Raw genomic sequence first — 16,499 nt, forward strand, 5'->3', positions numbered from 1 at the left:
AAGTGCAAATTGTTGCGACCTGAAGATTATTGGAACTATGCAAACTGTTAATAATGAATTAACAAACAAAACGTGGCCACTCTCAGTAAAAGTTTGCCCCACAGTGCTTCCCCTACTCAAAAACTACATGGGCTACCTTTAATTTTTGATTAAATAAAAATCAGCACAAAAAAATATTTAATTGAACATTATTAATTAAGCATTTTTGTTAATGTCTTAGAGAAAACATAATCAATATGCATATTAAGACAAAGATCTCAGGTTAAATGGCTGCAGCCAAAGTGTAAAGTAAGCACCACCCACCAGCCAGATGCTGGTAAAATATGCAAGTGGAGGGTAGATTTTTCTTTTCTCACCAGTCTCATAAAACAAACAAACAAACAAACAAAAAAAACAATAATATCGTGTGACTGGTAAAATTTGAACAAGCCAAACTGTTTTGGTCAGTATTGATCTAGATCAATTTTACTTAAGGTTTTATTAAGATCAAACCAGAGCGTATGACATGCACTTTCCTCTGTTGAAACTAAAATAATGAACCAGGTTTTTACAGTTCAGTAGGTCTCCAGGTTACCAAAATGTAGGTCAAATTTGCACTGAATGTCTTGGTGGTCTGCTGTACCAGCTTAAATTTATACATGTGGAAAAGCAAATAAATTACAAAAGAGCAAAAAGTATAGGAGCCCATATTTCATGTCGGTCCCAAACAACAGTGGAAACCTCTGATCTGTATGCAGACAAAATGCAAATCAGCGCAGATGTTTAGGCTCAATAAGCAGCCATTGGAGAAATGAAGGAGGGAACTGGCACATGGCTAGACAACAAAAAAGGTGCAGACCACAGATATGTTACGATTTTGAATCTTAATGGACTTGGCATGGAGATAAATTTTTTGCCGATGCAAAGCTCTTGGACTGTGACTAATGAATTTGGTGACAAATTAAAAGTGAACTAAAGGTGCACAGAGATCCATTCTGGCAGCAAGGTCTCCTGTGTTTGTGTTTTTGTGTGTGTGTGTGTGTGTGTGTGTGTGTGTGTGTGTGTGTGTGTGTGTGTGTGTGGTAATAAAAGCAATAAGCGTTTGTAAAAGGTATTTCTCTACCAGATCTGCTCAGAGGAAATGCCAGTCTTTTTCTGTAATACTCCACACATCCCTACTGAGAGCTATGTAGGTGGTAGCACAAATGCCTCAATGAATTTTTTTTCTTTGCCTGATTTCTTTCTTCAGAGGTAATTACAAAGTACAAACAAGGAACAGCAGATTTTCTGCACATTATTTTTTCTTTATATTTGAAGGTTATTTCCCAAGATTAGCTCTGCTGGTTGAAGCCCTTTCTTGTCCATCTTAGTGTTAGTATCCTCTCTTCAAGTCATGATAAAATGCTTCACTACTACTGGTTTGGAGAGCATGTTGATCATTTTGACTAAGCCAAGTCCTCTGCATATATCTGAAGAGCAGACTACTTGCAGTCTGTCCATTAAACGGGCATTGGAAATTAGCTTAGGCTGTAAATGCTGTGGTATGTGGCATCAGTTTTATGCTATGTACTTGTCCCCATATAAATAAACATGAAATAAATAAATGTGCAGCTCAGGTTTTTTTTTAAAACCTGCACCAACCCAGCCTGTTATGAGAGCCAATCCACCCTGCCCATGCCATAAACATATTTGTTAATCAGTGAATCAAACACTGGAGGGGACATTTTGTTAGCTTACATATTCTCTGAGGGAAATATTATACAAGAAAATTATGATCGGGGAGCAAAGTTGGAAATAGCACCAGCCACCAGCCAAATGCTAGTAAAATATGCAAGTGGCTACCAGATTTGCTTCAAAAAAGCAATGGCAATCTATTGAGAGGCTCATACATTTTGAAATCTGCCCGCCACAGTGGCAGGTGGACAAAATAGTTAATTTCCAACCCTGCAGGGGAGATTTAAATATCTCAGAGTGCAACAGATTTTCCTGCTCAAAAGCTGACAAACAGAAAGCCTGAGTGCAGCAGCGATGATGATAAAGCTGATTGCTGTGAAAGAGACAAAGAGAGGGAAAGAGAATGTTGAAATTATCGCACTTTTCTGAAAGTTATTAATAACTTTATACAGAACGCTGCCTTGTCACGTATTATAATCCACCCACCCAAAACCTGCAATATTTTCTAAGCTTACCTGAACTGCCCGACCTTCAGGTCAACCTGCGGGATAAGGCTGAGCAATTAATCGAAAAGTACATTCAGAACCTCCAATCAACGTAATCTTGCCCCATGTCGATTTTTTTGGTTATGTATAAATTCATCCTTTCCCCATCGGGGTTGCCACCTGCCATGGAATTATTTAGAAACACCAGAGCGCATCGCTCCGTGTCTCATACAGCCGCCGCACTGAGCTCTTATTATTATTACCAGAGGCAGATGTGGGGATTTGGGGGCCTGGGGCCACAGGCACATTGCCTTATTTCAACTTTTCTCTAACTGGAAATGTTGGCAAGCTGTTGGCAGCTATAGAAGTAGGCCTACTCAAAACTTTTTATTCCAAGGAAAACAATTAATAGCACACAGCAGACGTTTAAGTCAGAGTCCTTAAGTCAGAAGAGGTTGACCCATTATCAGCACAGTGTACTTAAATTTACCTGAAGTTTGTTTAAGATGAAGCTTTTAATTCTGATATAATGTTGGATAGTTTGTTAAATAATAATGCATCATATGTTTATACACACCAACACACCATGGTCAAATAAAACCGTGTCAGTGAACTATGAGGGCAAAAATCAAACAAAAAAAAAAGCAAAAAACAAAATTATTGTTCATTGATTGTAATCGAGGTAAACTGTTCAGTTAATTGTGATATTGATTTGAGGTATAATCTCCCATTCTTACTGTCCAGAGTCTGATCTTTCACATTTAACCTTGCCTAGCACTTTATGATTAGAAGTGCAGATGCTTGTTTTGATCTCAAATTGTTACTCATGTTTAGAGCTCAGTATTGGTACTCAAGCCCTTCTAAGGCATTGTCTAAATAACATAGTACCAAGTAGTACCTATTCTTCTCTAGTCAAACTATACCCACATTTGATCCTTTTTGTAACCAGATCTAGAAAAAGAACGACTATTTGTATGGTTTTCCTTGCAGCCAATCACTGCTAGCGCTCTTTAGTTTAATGCGACATGTGATTGACCCTCTACTGTAACGGCTACATCACATACAGTCTTTGCTATTGTGAAGTTTGCGGTTTGAAGTATGATGGCATTTTACACAACTAAATGCATCTATTCCTATGATAGGAATTAAATGACATGGGAAATAAAGGTATTAAATAAAGTTATGTGTTGGTATCGGTATCACATTAAGGGTACTGATATTGATAATGGAATAGTATTTTTTTAAAATGATACCCAGCCCTACTCATGTTAGTGCAGGACAATGAAGACACAAGTTATCTCTCTTAAAGCAAGTCCTTCCAGACACAGTTTATCATCTGTACATCTGTCATTATTATGAGAACATGGAGTTACCCATGAAAGCATTGTGAAACACAAAGCACAAGGACCACAGGTGCTGTCTTTTCAGTGAGTTATTGTTCTGCAGACAGCAAACTTTTTTTTCTAAAGTTGCTTATCTGGATTTTTACTGCCAGCTTGAACTATCACCTTATAAGATAGCACATCACTGACTATTCTCAGTCTAGGAATGGAATGATAAGCATGTCATCTTGACACTACCTTACATGTACAAGGAAGAAAAAAGCACATTACTATATATTCCAGTCCAGTTACTTTCAGTAGACCAGTGCAAAACTTGATACAGGAACAAGACGCATAATGTCAAGAAACAGAAGTGTGAACAAACTTGGAAAATGTCACACAAAGGGATGCCAAATGAAGAATTTTGCTGCACCACCAAGTTGTTGTGCCAGTACTTTGCTATCTATCTGAGTTCTCTTAAATGTGCAATTGCACATCACTGACCCAATTAAATGAACAACCCAGGCCTCGCATCTCCTGCTTTTTGCTCATTTTTATCATCCTAGTTTCAACCCACTGTGGAAATGCAGATTTTTGCATCTTTACTGCAGTATTTATCTATTTCAAACAGTCAAATGTCACATTTACCTTTGACCAGGGACTGATACAGCTATCCCTTGTGTGCTGTTCCATGCAGGCACGATGCAGAGTGAGACAGTGACTGTGGTATTTAAGGGTGAAACGAGGAGGGTGCTGCCAGTTTCTCAATAACTAAAAAAATGTGAAAAAATGTTCTGAAACAATACTAAATTGCAGAGGAGTGCTGGATAATGACCAACAAGAATTCTAAAAACTAAGTTGTGCTCCTTTATCTTTTGTTTAGAAAGATAGATAGATAGGTAGGTAGGTAGGTAGATAGGTAGGTAGGTAGAATATACTCTGTGTTGACACCTTATTTTAGGGGTGCAGGCTTGTGTTTCTTGGCCTGTTTCAATGCATTTACCATAAAGGCCAGAATACGGGTGCACTCCAACTTTTGTGCCAGCTAAATATAGAAAATGGTTTTGGCATTATGCACGGCATAGTTTTCTGACAGACTGGAAATGCCATCCTTTAGCTTTCAGCAAATGCAGGAGTAGCACACGATAAAGGCTGTATCAGCCCGTATCAGCACCATAAGGCCTGCATCAGCCTCTCTGTGGCTCCCTTTCTCCCTACTATTTCCTCTGTACCAGGCCTTTTACAGTTCACTTCTGTTTAGCCCCAGAGGCGGCTCGAGTAACCTCACAATGCTTTTCCAACAACAAGAGTGGACGGAGTGACGTAAAAGAGGCTTTTTCACATGGCCATAACCAGCGTGCTGCCATCATATATCAAAGCTGCTTCTCAGTCTTTTGTACATTAAGTGATGCATTTTCTCTGCATCCCTTCACCCACTTAGTCTCATCTTCTCCTCGTCCCATTATCCTTTACTCTTCTCCTCCATGGAAGTCTATTTCTGTTATAATCCCTGCAGCCCTCTCTCAGTTTTGGTATAGAGAGAGAGTTTAACAAACAGAATGTAAATCACTGCAATATTCGTGATGTTGAGCTTTGAGTAACAATTGACCTGTTGAGACATCCATGCCAGTATAAATGTGCTTTCTGTTGTTTCATCATTTAGACTTAGATCGACTTTGTTGCCATTCAAGCTATACCCGACAATGTACATCAGAATGAAATCACATTGCATTTGGCTCAGAAATAGTAAAACTGTAGTAAAAAGAGAGTTACAGTTTATATTGTACTATTGTTGTTAATAATACTGATTAATCAATTCACATCTATTCTGAATTTTTGAAATAATATGCCCTTGATTTTTGATTTTTCTCATTGATATTAAAAAATGGTATCCAGTATTTTTCGAGGTACTGTCTTGCAGTTAGAAATTCTAGTATTGTGACAGTACTAAGATGTACAGTATGTAAGGCATTAGGTTAAACTTTTTCTAAAAACCCTGTGAAGAATTGAGGCATAATGACTTTTTTTGACAAAGAAGTCAGGTAGCAAATTACATCTATACATTCTTTACTAGTGTTACTTACCTGCTTGATTTGAAAACTCACACTGTACCTGTATCACCTGCTATTTGGATTTTATCCACTCAAGGGGCAAGGGACTACCAATAAAGACTAGCTCCACAGCTAACTCGGTTGCATTTACATTTGTTTAAATGTGGTAAATAGTGATAATAAAGTCGTCTCTCTCACTTTGATGCTCCCACAGGGCAGTGATGCCTGGCATGGTGATGTTTCGGCGGCGCTGGTCAGTTGGCAGTGATGACCTGGTGCTGCCCGCCCTCTTCCTCTTTCTATTGCACTGCATCTGGTGAGTCACTTTACTGATTTACTGATTTTTTTCTTTTCTTTTTTTTGCATATATATATATATATATATATGTATGTATATATATATATAATTTTTAGTGTATCGGCGAATCTCTGCACAAAGATATATTCCTTATCCTTTGCTTTCACACACAGGTTGGTGGTTCTGTCCGTGGTTCTGTTCGGCCTCCCGTATGGCTCTGACCAGTCCTGTTCTGTAACGCTGGTGGACCATGGCCGAGGCTACCTGGGCATCCTGGTCAGCTGCCTTATCTGTGAGAGCGCCATCATGTGGTTGAGCATGAGAGGCAGCATTCTGTACACGCAGCCCAGGGATGCTGTGCAGTATGTCATCTATATACGGCTAGGTAAGACACACAGGCTCTCTTTCAAAACATGATTACCTCTTGATGCTTGAGAGTATTGGTTGATGTGGTTGTGAGGATTACTTGTGGTTCCAAGTTGAGATCTGAACACTGTTTATATTGATCGGGCAGATATTGATCATTGTTCTCTCCTCACACCCTCTCCCTCTTTCTCTCCTCAAGCTATTCTGTTGGTCGAGCTAGTGTATGCTGTGGTGGGAATCGCCTGGCTTGTCCAGTATTATCAGCCATGCTCTGATGTCACTGCCAAAAACCTGGCTTTGGGTGAGTGAAAGCCATTTAAAGAAGAATGGACATTAAAATGAGTTGTTATATGAGTTGTTATACTGAAATGTAAGTAATGTTTTTATATTCTTTGTAGGAATTGTTGCATGCAACTGGCTGGTGATATTCAGCGTTTGCATTACCCTCATGTGCACCTTTGATCCTACGGGTCGGACGTTTGTCAAACTGAAAGCCACCCGTCGGCGTCAGCGCAATCTCACTACATATACACTCAGGTTTTAACAGAACCTTAATCTCTCTTTGTTTCTTATTTTGTATTGAAACAAGACTCAACCAAAGCACAGCATTTATACATGCACATCTTACCTGTTTTTTGTGCAAATTCAGTGTTTTTTGTCTTTTTCTTTCCATTAGACACAGGCTAGAGGAAGGCCAAGCCAGTAGCTGGAGCAGGAGACTCAAATTCTTTATGTGCTGCACAAGAGCCCAGGATACACAATCAGTGAGTCACAACACACACTTTCCACTCCGCAGTTAAAGTAAAACAGAAATGAATGAAACCAGAAATATGTCAGGCATAACGTCCAGTGAGCCAGTCATTAAAATAAGCCCTGACAGGATGAGTCAAGCCTGTGACACAAAGGAGCTCGCTGCTCAGCTACTTACCAGCAACATTAAGCATTTCATATAAAATATAAATGTCAAATGATTTCAATTTACAAGCTGTCCACAAGAAAAGTCTCTCCGTACTGCTGCAGCCATAGAAAAGCTAGTAACAACCATTCACTTGACTAGACTGCAGAAGTGAAATCCAGAAAGACTGCCATCAGCTTTTAGCCAACAGCCCAATGCATTTTCCTCTCTGACTAAATTAAAACTAATTCTTGAAGAAGACATGCTGTCCTCAGTGAATTGATACAAATCCAGTGGACATGACAAACCCTCAGGTTAGTGTGCTTTGAAGCGTATCTAGAAGTATCTAGGCAGTTATACTGCACCGCCTCACATGACATTCAAAAATAAAGACTTGTGTTGACAATTTTCAAGTAGTAATATTGATAGTGAATTGGAAATTCCAAAGCTGCCTCACCTTTTGGTTAAAGCTTTGCCACCTGTCAGCCTACAAAATTGTATTTGTGGCGAGCTAGTATACGCTGTGTTTGTGTATGTATTTTTTATTTGCTATCATTCACGTGAACAGAGAACGACAAGCAGAAGCTCAGACAGTTAAATGGCTGCGTGATCAAATGAAACTTCCTGTAGATCAATCCTCTTTGTGTTGCCCTGCTTTGCCAACATGTCATCTGATATCTGCTGCTCTCCTCTCCAGGATGCGTATTCAGAAGTGGCCAGCCTTTTTGCAGAGTTCTTCAGAGACCTGGACATTGTGCCTAGTGATATTATTGCTGGCCTGGTACTTCTCCGCCAGAGGCAGAGGTCTAAGAGATCTGCTATCCTGGACCAGGTATCACTGTCTATAAAAAAAAAATAATGTCTATATTTTTGTGCTTGCGTAGGCAATGTGCTGTAATAAAAATAAGTTTTCTGTTTTTTTCTTCCTAAGGCCAACAATGACATTTTAGCCTTCTTATCTGGAATGCCTGTCACTCGAAATACTCGATACCTGGACCTTAAGAACTCGGTGAGTTTCTGTCTGTGATAAATTGACAAAATCGGGGTTGACTTGTGTTTATATCACAAAGAGTGGACTCTTGTCAAAGTTAATAGAATATTTTGCCAGTTTTCAACCAGTGTTTTATTATTGTAATATGAGTATTATTGAGTGTTATTGTGTTGCCTAAAATGTTTTCAGAAACATTTTTTAGTTTACAGTTTAACTATACTTTGATTCATAACCAACTTGCCATCATATTGTAAACAGACAAATTGTATCATGTGACTCACCAGTGAGAGCGTTTATTGGTCTAGTGTGGGGCAATGCATTCTTGTAGAAGCTTGTCGAAAGTTACACAGCCCCTTTCCTCTGTTTTCTATGGCCATGTAGCACCAATTTCAAAAGGATTTACCTCTTTCTATAACATAGACAGCCAAGTTTTAAGAAAGGGCCATCTTTCCAGAAGTGAAATAAATATTTAAACATTTAGAATTAAGGTAAATAATGAAATACTGGATCATAAAAGTACAGAATGCATTCTCATTTATTTTAACTCATGGATTTTAACTAAATTTTAAAGGGTTGTGTGTGTTTTATTTGCCTTTTTAAAGGATTTATTTTGCTTAAAGTCACATAACATTAACAAACAACAGACAAAGAGAGGGCTACCTTGTAGCGGCCAATGTAGATAATAACAGGAAAAGACTAGGGGTCACAGGGTTCCTTGGCTATTGGCTCCATACAAAGCAGTTTTGTGTATTTCTCACACCATATAAAAAAATGTACTGCACCAGAGCCACCAGTTGATATTATGATGGTTAGCTGACTTTAAAAAATGTTTTCTGCAGTTGTGCACACTGTCTTCTGTGCAATTTTAGTGTGTGTTTGAAAGCAGTGTATGTACTAATTTATATCTGCATATTTAAATTTCTCATGATTTTATGAATGTGTTATTACGCGTGTGTGTGTGTCCAACTGACTGCCTCTCCCTCTTCCAGACCGAGATGAACATGTACAAGGATGTGTGTTATTACATGCTCTTTGCCCTGGCTGCATACGGTTGGCCCATGTACCTAATGAGGAAGCCTGCCTGTGGGCTGTGCCGCCTCGCCAGCTCCTGCCCGTAAGCACTCAAACATACACCCGCACAGTTTTGATCTATTTGGCTTCTATGTCTCTTGAGCCTCTCCAGTGCAGATCAAATTTCACATGCGTCAACACTTGCCAAGTGGTAATCCACTGAGACAATACCACTCTAGTTAGACTCACTCACTGACACAAGCGATGTCGAATTAATCACATTCTCTCATCTGCATTGCCTGCACTGGGAAACTAGATTATATACTGCAATTCTCTTGTGCTTGTCCCACCCACTGTTTTACGTATAGAACAAACATAATATCTGCTTTTTTTTGTATTCATCTGTGCTCCTGTTTTCTTATCTTGCCCTCTCACCCCAGCTGTACCTCAATGTCTGGCTCTCGGTTGTCTCAGTCCGTGACAGTGGAGGAGGACAATTGTTGCGGCTGTAATGTCCTGGCTATACGGAGACACTTCCTGGACAGGGACCTCAAGCAGGTTCACATTGTCTACACTTCCTGCCACGATGCTGTGAGTAATCCGACAACCGCCTAACGAGCAGTCAAAGGTGTTTGGGCAAAGTTAGACAAAGGATGAGTTGTGTGGGAAGTCTGAGGAAAAGTTTCAGGATGTTTTTTTTATTTGCCCATCCATTTGTTTTATTGTTAATGCATCTTACTCTTTGCACAATACACTTTTGAGGTAAATTATGCTCTACCCATAAACTGTTCTGCACATGGAGCCCTGCATGTGAGGTTATGCTTGCAAACCAGACAGTAATCTTGTCAAACAAACTTCAGTTTAGCAAAGGGTTGTGCAGGGCTGCAGCGCTGCACATCCACATACTGGGAGCCAGTCTGATAATTTAGTGGCTTTACTTTGTAGTTTGGGCCATCAGTTGTAAATGTTTGGATAACACTTTACTCACCAGTTTAGTTGCTGAGATATGGGCAGCAGAGTTGCTGTGTCCACATCCTTGGCAGTAAGTCAAGTGTGTTCTCAGAAAGTGTTGGACTCCGCCAAGGCTGTTTTCGATTGTTATGGACAGAATCTTAAGGTGCAGCCGAAGTGGGGAGAGTGACCACTTTTTGTGGCCTCAGGATTAATTTACAGTTGTACAGTCTTGCTGGCTTTTGGTGTATTATCCATGAGGATGTTTTTGTTGGTCGTTCATTCACTTTTTGCTCTCATTCTTGGTGATTGTGTAAAATAGGTAATATTTGGGATTAATTGTAAACCTGTAACATTGGTTTATCATTGCCACAACACTGTAATACACCCTATTTAACAAAAAATATAGGTCCCCAACATAAACTGGCCAAGCCATCAAAAACAAAAGTTATGCTTTCTTTGTTACGAAGCAAGTTTAACCCCACTGTTTGGGTGTAGTTTTAAAGGTCAAAATAATTACTCCAGTCATGCTGCCAACTCCACTTTCCCATTCAAATGGCCACCTATATTCCAACAGAAAAAAAGAAATAGTTGTTAAAATAGTGTCCTACTTTTGAGATATTTAGTTAACTAATTATATTTTGATGTGGAATTTCCACCTGGTCAGTCACACTAGCCTCGTGACATTGATGATTTTTAAAGCAGAACACTTTGTGACGAGGTTAGCGCTGAGTTTCCATCTATAAATTTGTCTCACTGAGTGACTTATATGACTGTGTGCGGTGCCAAGTGGAGAAAAGGTTTGATGACAGAGACTTAGGAAGTGCTCTCTATGCCGGGATGGAAGTGAAACTAAGTATTATTTGTCTTCTCGTCACTTTACCCGTCTCCTGTTCCTCTTACTGTCTCACCATCTTTTACTGTGCGCTCTGCATCGTCCATACAGGTTTATGAGACTCCATTTTTTGTGGCAGTGGATCATGAGAAAAAGAAGGTTGTCATCAGTATCAGAGGAACCCTATCACCAAAGGTAAATTTTAGCTTTCTTGTCATGTTTTTACAGTAATGTATCTTCAGCTTTCTCTAAACGTTAGCGCACCCAGTTCCCATCATTACCTCACAATACCAACACCTCCAGAGCAGGTGAAGTTCTCATAGCTTAATGCAGTGTTCTCATACTCCCACACCCTTTAAGCACTGGAATAGAAACGTGACTGTCCGCTTTTAGAGCTAAGTGTCCTATCATTTGTTTCACATGAGAATCCCCATGGTGTTGTAAGACCTGAATTGAACCTACAGCTAAGAGATTAATCATGGCCTCGTAACAAAGGCAAAACGTCCTTTGGAGAGGAAAATAACTATTCACACCACTGATCTCTGATGCTTTGCTCCCAACCACTCAAAACATGAAAGTGCTGTACATGCAGTGGAATGTTACAAATAGAGTACAAAGATTAAAGATGCTTTTGCAATGTGATTTTGAATATACAAAGCTAAGTAAGTGCTGAACTCTCATAGCTCTCAGGGCAAACAAGAAACACCTTTTCAAAGGCAGTGGTTTTCCACCCATTAGGTACCACTGTAGCCCTATGGGACTCCCTATAAACATGGGGTTTCACCTGGGGGCGGTGCCTTACATCTTGCGTCACACACAGGGTTGTGTGCTTGATGCGTGTTCTCGTCAGCTCGCAATGAGTCATCTCATCATTTGTCGGAGCTAGCAAATTCACAATCTAAAAAGTTGTTTAATGAAAGCTAGTCTTTATTCTAACCTCAAGATTAAACCTACAGAAGACCTTATGAATTTGACTTCAAACAGAGATGATTTTTCATTATTTTGCACCTAAATTAGTTAGATGTTCTTTTCACTTTCCGTCTAAATTCCCTGTTTTTCACTCCATCCACTTGTGTTTTCTGCTTTATGCTGTCTTTTGTAGAATTTTTTAAAATTTGTCTTGTGTGTATCAGGACGCCTTGACTGATCTGACGGGGGACTCTGAACGTTTGCCTGTAGAGGAGCAGCACGGGACCTGGCTTGGCCACAAGGTCAGAGATCACAGTTTTAAAACACTACAGTATATTAAGCATACTCCTCTGTGTAGTCTCCTCTGACATTTTTCCTCCTCACAGTTCTCTGTTCTCCATTGAGCATTTTAAGCAAGTAACATTATCCCAGACCTTGAAGATCGTTTGAGTTGTTAATAGTAGAATAATTGCTATGGATATTTTAATAAGAGCTTAATGACGCAGACTTCCTGTCCATATTTCTGTCTCTTTCCATCCTCCCCTCCGCTGAATCCTTTTCTCTATCTTTCCACTCTCAGGGGATGGTTTACTCAGCAGAATACATCAAGAAGAAACTGGAGCAGGAAATGATCTTGTCACAAGCCTTTGGAAGAGACTTGGTACACGACTCACTAAACCTTATAAAGAACGTCAGGCTACATAATGAATCTGAATTTGTATTAACACCACTCTAGTACTTCATTCAAAGCTACGCTTGCTGTGCAGCAGTACACTAACCCTAACACTACTGTATACAAAGAATTCTGCAAATGGCAGTAGAGGCAATTTGTTTGAAGCGATTATCTTCACTGTGGTAACAAAAGTGTGCTTTTGTGAGTGTAATGACTCTGGCCGTCTCTTGCAGAACAAGGGCACCATGCACTATGGGCTGGTGATAGTCGGGCATTCTCTTGGTGCAGGCACCGCTGCTATCCTCTCCTTCCTGCTGAGACCTCAGTACCCAACTCTTCACTGCTACTCTTACTCTCCACCTGGTGGCCTTTTTAGGTGAGTCAACCTGTGTGTGTGTTTGTGTTTATAGGACGCACAAAAGACTACACAACAAGTTTGTCCTTTTCATACCAGACACCTGTCACAGGTTGTACCCTGGTCACCACTGTTTACTGAAGCCCTGGCTCTGTAGCTGCTGTTCACCTTATATAAATATTTTTTTTCACTTCATCAGAAATTCTCCCTGCTGTGTTTACACTGGAAACTTAACATGACAGTGTGAGCAAAGTGGAGTTGTTTTTTTTTTTTTTTTGCATCTTGCATTTTTGCATCTGTTTGATGATACAGAGGCAGACAGGAAATAAGGGGAGAGAGACAGGAGTATGAACAGCAGCAAAGGTCACCTGAATTTAAACCAGGAACGTTAATAATAGTAATAATACTAATAAAACTTTATTTATTAAACGCTTTTCAAAACAGAGTTTTAAAATGCTTTACATGGTTGATCCTGATACAAAACAATGCAGTATTAAAGAAAAATAAATCAGGCACTTTCAAGTAAAAAAAAACAACAACAAAAAAAAACATCAACCTGAACAACAACATAAATACCATCACTAAAGCAGGTAAGTTGGCAGATAAGTGCCCAAAAGATTGCACTAAGATATATTAAATCAGACAGTTATAAACAAACAAACAAAAAAGAATAATTACAGTTATGTATCATGCACCTTAACCATTTGGCTGTCATTCCACCACAATGTAGTTTCACTTTGTTTTTGTCTTTATTTGTTAACCTAATTGAAAGAGTAAAATTCATATTTCTTATATTCATATTATCTTATATTTGGGTCCTATTATCTTATGATTTTGTGTCCAGGTGACCGTGGAAACATTTTTGAAGACCTCAGTCACAGCTGCAAAACGGGCTACATTGTAATCCCTACGGGCAACTGTGCACCGTCAGTTTATGCTTGTTTTTGTAACTGACAGGCTCATTATGGCAACATTATGGAGGGGACCCTACAGAGAAATTAAACCTTTTTCTTTATCTTTCACGGGTCTTTTTGTTATTATGACCAAGTCTCGTTAGATGAGAAGTCTTGTTCTAAAATCTTGCAAAATGTGACTTGTTGCAGAAAAAAAAGTTGTGAAGATGGTTAGTGAGAGCTGGAGAGGAGTGGAGGGAAAAGTTTTGTTGTGTTGGAGTACAGAAATTGTAACTTTGTGTTACTTAAAGGGTTTTTAATGCCAGGGCTGGATATCTAACTGATTTTGACAATGTGGAAACGTCCAGGGAATTTCAGAATGAGGCTTCTCCTTTAGCTAGACTTGGCCACACACAATAACAAACAGAACAGAGAAAGATTAAAAAATATTTTTAAATTTTTTTTTTAAAGGTTTAATTTCTCTGTTAGGCATTTTCCGTAGTATTGTCAGACACTGCTTATAACAATCTGAGCCTTTCAGTGGTGAAAACAAGCACTTTTACTGAATGTACATTGACAGCACATTAAGGAATTACATTGCAGCCTGTGTTGCAGCTATGGCTGCAGGGGCCTCTCCCAGTAATGGACCAATTCAAAAACAGTTTTGTCCATTAGTCATTAGACACAAATAAAATAGAGTCCAGGTCATAAATAATATATATAAGTTTCCTTTAAATGGATTCAAAGTTAAAAGCTTAGAAGTCATCCCAAAATTATTTTATATCAATGGAAATGTAGTGCTGTAAGTATAATAGAAATATGTGTATAGCCTTTTGTAACAAAGCCAAGCATTGACAAACCTGCCAAATGCCCAGGTTGGAAGCAAGGCCACAGAGCAAAAAAAAAAAAAAAAAGAATTTCAAACGAATACATTTTTTTACCCTTTCTATCAGTTTGCAAGGAAACAATTACATTCTTATTTTTCAGAATGGGTTTGCAAAATGTATCGTATGTTTATAAAAATCCAAAGAGTTGTAAAGTATAAAAGAACCGCAAAGGTGTTTCGGACATGTACCCACATTCTGTAATTTGCAGTTTCATTAGCCTTTTTTTCCCTGAACAGTATAGCCTATTTTTGGCCCAGTGCTTAAGAGTTCATTAACATTTTGTCTAGTCTACACTTGAACACTATCAAACACCATACAGCTGGCTGCAGTGCTAACTGTGTTTGCTATGCATATCATGCAGAATGAGAGCCTGTACTAAGAGATAACTAAATACTGCAGTGCACCTTTGGTGTTTTATGGGAGCAGAGAGAAGTTAATTTTGCAGACTTTGCTCAGAAGATATGAGATGGGTGACAACATGAAGGAAAAGACTGAATAAATCACCAAATTTGGATGCTTTCATGCAGGACTCGAGGGGTCACTAAATGATGTGATTATGAAAATGATGTGACTCATATGCTATGGTCTTCAAAGTCAACAGATGCCGAGTGAGCAGTAATATTGATACAGTTGCATCCTCAGTTCATGAGACTAAGCAACCTCATTCCAGTTGCTTTGTTGGTGCCAAAATCTGTTATTGTGTTTACTTTTGTGCTGTAAATATTTTAGTCTGAACAACCAAATGTTTCCCATCAATCAAGAGCCACTGCATACATAGAAAAGCTTCCGTAAGGTTTTCTTGTGTTCACTGATTGTACATAAATCTAATCAGTGTATACTACACTGGAAATGCTTATGTTATTAGGAAATGTTTGTCATATTTAACACTCACTGAATTATTATTGACCCTGTGGAGTTATGGTGCACACAGTCTGCTCCTGTGGAGATTGAATGTGCAAAGGTGCAAGTCGAGGTCCAAGGTAGATATATTTGTCTTTTTTTTTTTAACGTAACGTAACGTAACGTAGTTTAAGAAAATTAAATTTGACCCTAAATCCTGCTACATCTTTTTGGTGTCGAAGGAAGAGTTGAGGAGTCTCTCAGCCTGGGGAAAGAAGCTGCTCTGTAGTCTGGTGGTTCTGCAGTGGATACTTGTGTATCTTTTCCCGGATGGCAGCAGGGTGAACAGACTGTGGCTGGGGTGGCTGCTCTCTTTCGGTATCCTTTGGGCTCTGTGCAGACACCTCACTTCACCGAGGTCACGGATGCTCTGTAGATGGGAACCAGTGATGTTGTGGGCAGTTTTAAAAACCTGCTGTAGAGCCTTCCTGTCTTGGGCCGTGCACGAACCATACCAGTTTGTGATGTTTCTAGTCAGTAACCTGTCACCAGTTTCCAGTCACCCTGTGCACACATTAATGTTGAATGTTTCTCTGTCATATTGTATGTATTATCTTATTGTATTTATGTGTTTTCCTATGTTTACACTTGCTGCAGCACAAATTGCCCTATGGGACAAATCATGAAATTGAATTGAATCTTGGTTGCCCCATTCAAATAGCAGCAATGCTTAAAGCTGAGCACCAGCAATCGTGTCCTTTTCAAAGTGTGTGAGATCACACTCAATGCCTTTTTTGGTCAATCATTCACATGCAAATCAAATGTGGAAATGAAGTTTTTGTTGTTTGCACCTGTTAATTGTGTGACACATGAGCAATAGGATGGGAGAGTCCTCTCCATCTGCAGGGGCAGGACCTCTTTTTTCCTTTGGTGTCTGATTTTGTTTTAATAATTTTCTCTTGTTTATGCTCTGTCCATCATTTCCAGTATGTGGTTATGAAGTTTTTCAGAATATAAATGCGCTCACATTTGCGGACCTTTTTATGGATATAGTTAGATAAATGTATTCCCTAAATACTAGAGTG

General features: G+C 39.2%; 1 protein-coding gene across 2 annotated transcripts in view; it reads left to right on the forward strand.

Moving 5' to 3' along the window:
• dagla (diacylglycerol lipase, alpha) overlaps window positions 1-16,499 on the forward strand; it is a 51,690-nt gene that overhangs the window by 20,284 nt on the left and 14,907 nt on the right. For both annotated transcript variants that reach the window (XM_042508324.1, XM_042509101.1), the window contains exons 2-14: window positions 5,726-5,827; window positions 5,982-6,193; window positions 6,374-6,475; window positions 6,573-6,711; window positions 6,851-6,938; window positions 7,767-7,901; window positions 8,001-8,078; window positions 9,050-9,174; window positions 9,512-9,662; window positions 10,969-11,052; window positions 11,991-12,068; window positions 12,347-12,427; window positions 12,673-12,815. In XM_042508324.1, the coding sequence (XP_042364258.1) occupies window positions 5,733-5,827; window positions 5,982-6,193; window positions 6,374-6,475; window positions 6,573-6,711; window positions 6,851-6,938; window positions 7,767-7,901; window positions 8,001-8,078; window positions 9,050-9,174; window positions 9,512-9,662; window positions 10,969-11,052; window positions 11,991-12,068; window positions 12,347-12,427; window positions 12,673-12,815 (1,511 nt within the window). In that variant the 5' untranslated portion in view covers window positions 5,726-5,732. The remainder of the gene's footprint in view (window positions 1-5,725; window positions 5,828-5,981; window positions 6,194-6,373; window positions 6,476-6,572; window positions 6,712-6,850; window positions 6,939-7,766; window positions 7,902-8,000; window positions 8,079-9,049; window positions 9,175-9,511; window positions 9,663-10,968; window positions 11,053-11,990; window positions 12,069-12,346; window positions 12,428-12,672; window positions 12,816-16,499) is intronic.

The sequence above is a fragment of the Plectropomus leopardus genome, chromosome 1 (assembly GCF_008729295.1).
Source record: "Plectropomus leopardus isolate mb chromosome 1, YSFRI_Pleo_2.0, whole genome shotgun sequence".
Classification (NCBI taxonomy): Eukaryota; Metazoa; Chordata; class Actinopteri; order Perciformes; family Serranidae; genus Plectropomus; species Plectropomus leopardus.